Raw genomic sequence first — 9,139 nt, forward strand, 5'->3', positions numbered from 1 at the left:
TAGTCTGATAAAAACAATCCAGCTTCCTAGTTATTATGATGTGCACTTTAAACATCCTTGTTAATCCACAAAAGCCTTATTTACACATAAGAAGTTGAAAGCACACATATGCAAAAATATCTGTAACCTAAACAGATCTGCGACTTTCATATTTTATTCTCAAGTAGTTCATTAAAAAAAGTTTCCTCCATGTACCTCTCACATTTAAGCCGATCTTCAAAACAAATGCTGTAAGGCAGAGACCATCCTACTAAATTAAGCACTATGACTTTCAAAGATCAAACATTAGGATAGAGTTCAGAAAGAAAAATGTGTTTTGGGTAACACGGAGAGCACAGGAACTGGCCAAAAATGAGATACACTTTCTGAGGTCTAACCGGATTAGGTGTGAAGTTCTTTAAATTGCCGGGTCCGTTTCTATTTCTTGTTGCCTACAGTTACAAGAAGTAATCAATGCAGAAGCCTATTTGATTTTTGTTTTTAAATGGGGACATGTAAAAGAATTAATAAATTCTAAAACCTCTCATTCCTGTAGAGAAGCTACATTTGGCTGAATTCCTAGGGCTGTGACACTACTTCTTCAGTTAGACCAGTTGAAAATGGAATACCAAGGCTCGCAGTCTGACAGTTACCTAGAAATATTACACTTCTAAGCACAGACAGAATCTCCAGGAAGATGGTCAGACAGTGAGTGAAAAGAAAGAAAAACACCCAAAGGCACAAGACGTTGAACAAGAAGCAGCAAAAACCAGACTGGGAGTGAGGAGAACACGACCACTAACTTTGTGCACAGGTACAACCAACGCACACAGACACCTGCCCCTAATCCTGTGTGTTCTCAGGAGCACCGTGAAACCCCTGATGAAAATATTGAATGTCACACTTCTACGTCAGTGCTCTGAACCGTGACACAAAACTCTTCTGGAGAATGTCAACGCAGCATCGAGCTGAGGCTACTTTACGCCGTGCCCCGCTGGCAGCCAGGATAGGTGTCTCGCAGAACAGCAGTTGCTCTGACTTCTCAGTTGTTCATCCCTATGGACTATCCCACCTACGTAACGCGGCCTATGCGCATCTGGGAGGTACAAGCCCATGCAAACGGAGAAATCCGCACAGATCCGCAAACATTTGTCGTTCTTTGGTGCCTGCTACCAGGCGAGTTAATTTCACCGCTCCAGCTCGCCGTGGTGCGCAGAGGCCGGCCTCGTGTCTCGACAAAACAACTGCCGCCCCCTAGTGCCCGGACCTCGCCGTCCTGCGGCAATTGGACGGATTTGCATGAAACATTTTTTTTTTCAACATTCCAAAAAGTTTTCTGCCTCCACAATACTTCCACCCCACTGCCAACGTAAACAGGAAAAGCAAAGAAGCTTAAAGGGACAGCAGAATTCTTCCTGAGACTATTTAGGAACGTAGATTTTGGTTTCTTTTTTGAGAAGAGTGTGAAGAGGAGCTTCAGCACCACCCTTCAACAACTTTTTCAGCAGGAGTCTCCACGGCCCTCATTTTGGAATTCTAACACTTCACAAAACAGGTTTCCAGGGCTTTCGGTATTAAAAAAAATAATCTCAACAGATGCAAGGATTTCAGACATTCCTTTTTCGGTGTCCTTTTCATATGGGAAATGTTTTTCTCTCTTTTGTCCTCTGACAAAAAAAAAAGTTTCAGGCCTCCTCTGGTCAAACATACAAAGCTGAAGAGATTGAGGAATTCAAAAAACCAACGTCAAGCCCCTGAAATGCTTGCTTGGGGGGGAGGGGGGAAAAGTCTTCTCTGTCAACTTGGATCTTGGTATTTACTATAACTCTAATTATTCTGAAGAGGTCATTTATTTCCTATGGAGACCAAGAACACAAATCCTAAGTTGTTTTACTTTTCACATCCATATTTGCTCAGCTATGGATTCACACCTACTAAAATTCTCAAAAAAAAAAAGAAAAAAAAAAACAATCTCCCATTGTATCACTTCCCAGAGTCCATTTTTCGTAATTCTTCACCGCCTTGTTGCTTGGTTTGTTTTTTGTACTCCTCTCTCATTTATTTCAGACGGCAGCATTTTCTCGATACGCTATTTTTTGTTGTACTACAGCCACTATCTCGCTTTAACAGTCTCGGGAGAGGGCGGGGAGTCGCTCTACCAAATATAACCAGCTCTTCCATCTTCCGAGGTCAGCAACTTCCCAAACTTCTCGTTACCGAGGAGGAGGAATATGTCTGCGGACGGGAGCCCTGGCTCCAGGTCTCGAAATTCAGCCTTTCACGCTGAGGACCTCGAGAAGTTGGAGCCGTATAAATACTCTCTGGTTTTAGTGTATTTTGCGAGACTACCAGAGGTGGTTAAACACGTCTAACTCTCCAGACAGCCTACGTTTAAAGTGGGAAGAAAGGGGAAGGCTTTTAACAAAAAAGACCAGACCACAAGGCAAAACTTGGAGTAACTAAGCCCAAGCGCAGAGCCTGATTTCGGCACGGCAGGTCTGCTGCCGCGCTGGGAGGCCCCGTGGGACACAGGGCGAGCCGGCAGAGCCGCCACCCCCCGGCCCCAAAAAGCAGGGGCCTGGCAGGAGCGGGTGGGGGCCTCTTCGCAGCTCGGCGTGCCCCGAAATTAAAAAAAAAAGTCCCACGTAGGAGCCTTCCGAGGGAAGTTTCCGCACGAAGTGCGGCCGGGAGGGGATCTGCCGGCGACGTGAGCCAACTACAACTACTTCTCGGCCGCCCGGGGTGGGGTGGCGCGGGGGGGGGGGGGGGGGCCCCCGGGGCCTGGGAGCCTTCCTCCTCCTCCTCCTCCTCCTCCCCCCCCGCGCATTCCTCAGCGCCTCTCCTCGCTCCCTCCCCTCCACGCGGCGGTCACCCTTCCCCGGGCGGGAGGCCGGAGAAAGAAATAAAATAATAAGAAAATAAATAAAACGTATTTTTCAAAAAGAACAACCGCGGGGAGCGCCGAGGGCGGGCAGAGCCGCACTTCCCCTTTGTTTTGGGCTCCCGGCAGGGAGGGAGGCAGCGAGCGGGGCGGCGGCGGGGGGCGCGGGCAGGGGGCGAGGGCCGGCGGGGGCTTTACCTTCGTCCAGCAGCCGCTCGAGGTGGTTGAAGATCCCGCAGAAGTTGGGGAGGCTGCTCATCAGCTTCTTGTCGTTCATCAGCTGCATCAGGTAATCGGGGCTCGGCTTCGGCTTCTCCTTGGTTTCCATTTCCCCAACCATATTCCACGGCGGCCGGCGCGCGGAGGGCGGGCGCCCGCAGCAGCTCCGCCGAGCGAGGCGGCGGCGGCGGCACGGGGCGCCCGGCGGGGTGCGGGCGGGCCGGCAGGGAGCGCGGGGGAGGGGAGGGGGCGGGCAGGGGAGCTCCCGCGAGGAAGGAGGAGGAGGAGGAGGAGGAGGACGGCTCGCCGCCGGGGGCCGACGCTCAGCCGCCGCCGCGGGGGGAGAGCGGAGAAAAAAAGAGGAAACTCGCTGGGAAGCCCGCCGCGGGCTGCGCGCTCCTCCCCGGGCGCGGGGCCCCGCCGCCGCCGCCGCCTCCTGCCGCTGCTGCTGCCGCTGTCGGTGCCGCCGCTCCGTGCGCCCTCGGCCGGCGCGGCCCGGGCTGCGTCCCCCCCTCCTCCTCCTCCTCCTCCTCCTCCTGCCGCTCCGCCCGGCTCCGCTCCTCGGCGCTGCCCCCCGGCTCCGCGGCGGGGGAGGGCGGGAGGAGGGAGGGAGGGGACGAGCGGGGCGGGCTGCCGCGGCCGCCGCTTTCCAGGAGGAGCCGCCGCCGCCGCCGCCGGGGTCTCTCCGCCGCTGCTGCCGCCGCCGCCGCCGGGCGAGTCCTCTTCGTCGTCGTCCTCCCCGCCCTCCCGCCGCCGCCGCCGCCTGTGGCTGGTGCGCGTCAGCCCCGCCGCCGCCTCCTCACTTCTCCCCAGTTCGCTCCCGAGTTCGCTTCAGTTCAGGCTGCGCTGGCAGCGGCGGCAGCAGGAGGGGAGGGAGCGGAGGGGGCGGGGGCACCGGGGGGGCGGGGGCACGGGGGGGGGGGGGGGGCCCCCGGGGGGGGGGGCGGGGCCGCGGCGGCCGTTAGGCGGCGGCGGCAGCAGCGCCGCTTGGCGGAGCCAACCGGCGGCTGCCGGGGCGGGAACGGGTCCCCCCCCGGCCACGCCCCCTTTCGGGACCGCGCGCGCGCCCCTCTTCTAAACAAAGTCTCCGCGCGGCGGGGCGCGCTCCGCGGGGTCACGTGCGCGGCCCCCGAGGAGGGAGGGGGGGAGGGCGGGGAGAGCCCCCGGCAGCCGCGCGTGCGCCCGGCGCTGGGGGGGGGGAACCGGGAGGGGAGGGGGGAGGGAAAAAAAAAAAGTGGCTGCGCCGCGCATGCGCCGCCGCCGTGTAACCCTTAAAGCGGCCGCGCGGCGCGAGAGGGGAGCGGCGCGGGGCTCAGGTACGGGGGGGGCGCGGCCGTTTAACGGACGCCGCGCGCGGGCGGTGCGGCCGTTTGGCCGTTACCGGGCTGTGCGGTGAGGCCGCCCTTGGGTCGCTGGGAGCCGTCGGTGCGGGGATGGGGAGGCGGTGCCCGGAGGCTTTGGGAGCTTTCGGTCAGGCAGGGTGCGAGGCTGTGCCGGGTGTCGTCGAGCTCCGGTGTGCGCTTGTCAGGGCATGCGGTGACAAAAACGCAGGGAGCGTGGTGCGCGAAGCGGCAGAAATGCCTCGGATGGTCGCATTCCTCCTGCTGTCGGCTGGATCCTTAAAGTCTTTATTGGGACAAGATAACGTGTTTAATTTCAGGGTTTGGTTTACGTAAGTAAAATTTAATGGTTTATGTAAGATAAGTCATGTTTGCTGCATCCATCACCTTTCTTAAAACTGCATTCAGGAAAAAATATATTATCAAAAAGCATAACAATGCTACAAACATGATTTTTATTTTTATTTTTTTACTATAGATTGTTACTCCCTCAATAGCATGCCCAAAGCATGCTGCTGCATGGCTACAGATGATGAAGCAATACTGTTCCTATTTAATAATGATATTTCCTCAATTCCTCTCTTGTTTTAAAACAGTGATGCACAAAACCACGCCTCATGCCTGTCATCCTGTCAGGCTGTCATCCTCTTATGTTTTTCATAAATCAGTCTGGAAGTTGTTGCATTTTTTTGTAGTCGTTTATCAGCTTGTTTTTGACCAGTGACTGAACGCTCTTCTTAAACACAGAGAAAACATGTTACTGAATCCTTCAGTTTGATTAAAGACATCGGTCAGACAGCAGGCTTTCATCTTAAAATTAGATGAACTTAGGTAATGTCAGAATTATTGTTCTGGACTGCCAATTCTCACAGTAAAAATAGCATATGGAGACTTTTTTCAGCAGATTTGGTGCAGCTGTTCCCATACCGCTTCATTATTACCTCCTGCACATAAAGTGCTTCCACTGCTTGGATACGAGCAGATAAAGCAAGCACACGATACAAGGTAAGAAAATACCAGCACAAGCTATTGTGCAGTAACTACTAATTGACCTGCCAGCTAATGAGAATAGTATAGCTTATGGTAAGCTATTTTGCATTTATCTACTGGAGAATAGGATGTTGGATGCCAGCAGCACTGGCAGTATTGCATTCATGCATTACAGTGCAGGATTCAAGCTCTGTTTTGCCATGTGTTAATCTGAATTGTTTACCTAGTCTGGAGAGTACAAAAATTGAGGGAAAACGACGTGTTGAGGCTGCCTGTGTAATTAAGCATAAACTACCTAGGGAAAAAAATCTCATCCTTTGTTTTTCCATGTATACTTCAAGTCTGAGCTTAAAGCATTGGAAAGATGCCATTGGAAAAGCTGAACAGTGTGACAACATGTAGATAAAGCACTGTTAGTTTTAAATTAAAAAAAATCACAAAGACTTATTTCTTCATCAAGTATATCGTAAAATCAACAAAAAACCTACCTAAAAACCCCCTCTGCATGCCTTGTGTTCTTTCTTCCTTCACATTCCCACACTTCTGTGTCCCAGGAAAGAGGGCCTTAAGAGCACATGGGACATGAAAGCTGAATTGGTTCTAGCTAAAGAGCTGTGAGAAGGTGTAGCTACCATCAAGACTGACAGCAGGAAGTAGAAATTCCCTTGCACTGTATTGAACTTTGGAGCTTTCCCATGGAGGAAAAAACAGGGGGGAGGGGATGTTGTTGTTTTGGTTTGTTTATTTCAAGGTAAACAGGTCCCGTGGCCACTGATGGTTCTTGAGGTAACTAGCCAACACCTTAACTTTGGTCTGAACACAAGTAGAAGTCCTTATCTCTAACACCTGTGTTTTTATCTAGGTAGCCCTTCTTGGATCTCATAACCTGTAGTATTCTCCAACAGGTGTTTTTTTAAAGGTGAAGTTTTATTGCATTAATCTAATCTTGAAATAAGAAAAAAATATGATAATGCCAGCAGCAGCCTCTGTATATGGCAGTAAAAGCCTTGCGCTGATCGTAAAAAGCAAATTTAATTACTGCTATAATGTTCATATCTGATAGCAGCTGGGGAAAGAGGAGACCTGAAGGCTGATGGCTACTGAGAAACATTCTTTTAGTTAAAGCATTCACAATTGCTTCCAGCATCTCTGTTGACTTAGTCATAGGCACATACACTTGGATGTCACCAGCCTTCTGAAACCGCCTACAACAGGAGGGTAACAATGTGCCATAGTACCCTTCTTTAGGGAAAGAAGAGATTATTCACTTACCCATTTACAGTCACCTGAGGAAAAATACTGCCTTGGGATTGTTTGTGATTCGTGCATGGTGGACAAGACTGTAGCTGCTGTAACTGTGATGCAGCAGACATGGCCACTAGATGAACACCTGGAATTCATTCATCTCTAGAAGGTGACTAACAGATGAACACAGTATGGTCTAGAGCCAGACCAAAAACTTCCAGGAACATCAACAATATTTGAATTATATGATGCCTCACAACTCCTTAAAACCTGTTTCCTTTGACATTAAGCCAAACTGACAGCTAACTTTCCAACAGAAATCACAGTAGAGCTTCAAAGTAATAAGTAGAAAGCATACAATTCATAGTTAAACAAAAAAAGGGGGGGGAGAGTAATTAGAGAAAAAAATTGTTCCAATGACCACCTCGGGTTCTTTAAATACTAATGCTAACTCTTACCTGTCTACCCTGTATGGTAGGTGTATCCTGTCTGAATAATTGGATGCTTAGTTCCAGCTTGAATGTTTTCCTGACACAGCAGTGAGTTGAAAAGATGTCTTCACTTGTGTTTAAATCCTAGGACAGACTTCAACCATTAAACATCGTCAGATCAGAACACAGGTACTTCTGTTTCTGATTGCTGTGCATAACCTCAGAAGAGATAATGCCTAATTTTTGTTCACTATCAACGTTGACTGATTGCCGAAGAAGTAGAAGATAATGGGTTTTAAGCATACCTTAGTCTGGAAGGAATTTGTTTTGTGTCTTCTAGGTGTAAGGTACTCCAGGCAGCACAACAGCTGTGTGAGAAGGGCGAGACAACCCACAGCATCTCTCTTCTTGGAACTGGCCATTCCTCAGGATGGAATAAAGGAGCCAGAAGGAGAGAGATTTGTGATTACTGCACTTATGCAAGAGTAGGAAGAGCTGCATTCTCTCCGTTCCTGTGCTTGTCTATTAATTATGAAATCATTAAGTTGGGGAGAACTGGACATGCTAAAACTAAAAACAACAACAACAACAAAGGTATTTTCCACCTTTGACCTAAATCTGTTTTTTTGTTGTTGTTGTTTTGTTTTTGGTAAGGTATATTCCATGTGCCTTGAGTTCTTCATGCAGGTAGGATGGATAGGCCTAAATCCTGTTTCATAAAATACTTTAACTCTTCATGAAGGCATGGGTATCTCTGTGTTGGGCTTCAACCATGACTATTTGATGTGTAGAAAAGATATATCATTATATTGTAGGATGTATTGCATCAGTATTCCATAGATCAATTACCATAGATAATCTATTATATTTTTCTCTAAGTAGATAATTTCCATTGATCTGTAATGCCTGTACGTGCTGTTTCTTTATGTACTGCTACGTGGACTTTTCTTCAGAAAAGGTAGCGTTCTAGTGATGAGCAAAGGTATCTGTTGTACCTAGAGCTGGTGATACCTCTGCTAGGCACCTGAGAAATCTCCATGCATTGAAAACAGGGCTTAGATGGGTTTCATTTCACACTCTTCAGAATGAGATGAAAATAATGGTGCCTCATAGGCCACTCTTAGTGTAACGTGGCTGAAAAAGGCAGAAAACAGTGAGAAGGAGGGAAAGAAGGAAAAGCTATCTCAGAAAACAGAAAAGTTGGCCAGAAATTAGGGAGAGAAAACTAAACTGAGATATTATAAATAAAATTTCCCTACTTTGTCATAGTGCGTATTTCCCTACTTTGTCTCTTGCTCATACTGTTACTTAAATTTAAAAGCCATTGGGGAAAAAGACAATTTTTCACAGAATATATTTGAATCATGCATAGTCAAAAGGCATGTTTTACCTCTAAGCTCATAAACTTTGCTACATCTTGTAATTTACAACCGCTTGTACTGTTGTGCATTTTACTCTTGGATCATGGGTAATCAATACTCTTACTAGTTCATTAAAAAGAGTCAAAACCTCTTGAAATTCAGCATGCACACTTCTAATGGTTCCAGTCTCATGGTTCTATAGGTTCAGATAGCATGTTTTCCATTTGTGCAGTCAAAAAATTACTACCTTAGCTAAACAGCCCTGGGTTTGTATAGGTGAGAACTTCAGTTGGCCTCTGGCCTGTCCCTGCCAGAGAACTCAGGTACGGACACAGTGGGGCCATCAGCCAGTGCCACCAATTGCAGGGGTGGGAGTAGCACTACATGTGTGCTGCTTGGAGCCTGTGGAGGCACTGAATTGACCACTGCTAGATGTGTGTCATCTGAGTCAACATGTGCTGTAAAAAAGACTACGATATGAGGATATCCAGAAATTAAGAATATTAAGAGATATTGTTTACTTCAGATGTACCGGTTTGTCTTCTACCATCTGATTTACACTATCTACCTTCAACCTATCCAGGACAGCATTCTGCATTTTAATCAAGTGATGTGGTCTACTACTACGGTAGTGCCATCAGCAGCTTTTTTATTTGCTATGTGTAACTAAAAATACAATGCTGAAAGACATAG

At 48.7% G+C, this 9,139-nt stretch overlaps 1 protein-coding gene across 13 annotated transcripts in view; it reads right to left on the bottom strand.

Annotated features, from left to right (window-relative positions):
* Window positions 1–3,816, bottom strand: part of QKI (QKI, KH domain containing RNA binding) — a 157,808-nt gene extending 153,992 nt beyond the window's left edge. For 4 of the 13 annotated variants that reach the window (XM_035323007.1, XM_035323008.1, XM_035323012.1 and 1 more), the window contains exon 1: window positions 3,059–3,815. In XM_035323007.1, coding sequence (XP_035178898.1) covers window positions 3,059–3,200 — 142 coding nt within the window. In that variant the 5' untranslated portion in view covers window positions 3,201–3,815. Of the gene's footprint in view, window positions 1–3,058 lie in introns of all 13 variants that reach the window. The other 9 variants (XR_004749863.1, XM_035323013.1, XM_035323010.1 and 6 more) reach the window with 5 other exon arrangements.
* Between the last annotated feature and the right edge of the window lie 5,323 nt (window positions 3,817–9,139).

The sequence above is a fragment of the Oxyura jamaicensis genome, chromosome 3 (genome assembly GCF_011077185.1).
Source record: "Oxyura jamaicensis isolate SHBP4307 breed ruddy duck chromosome 3, BPBGC_Ojam_1.0, whole genome shotgun sequence".
In the NCBI taxonomy this organism is placed as follows: Eukaryota; Metazoa; Chordata; class Aves; order Anseriformes; family Anatidae; genus Oxyura; species Oxyura jamaicensis.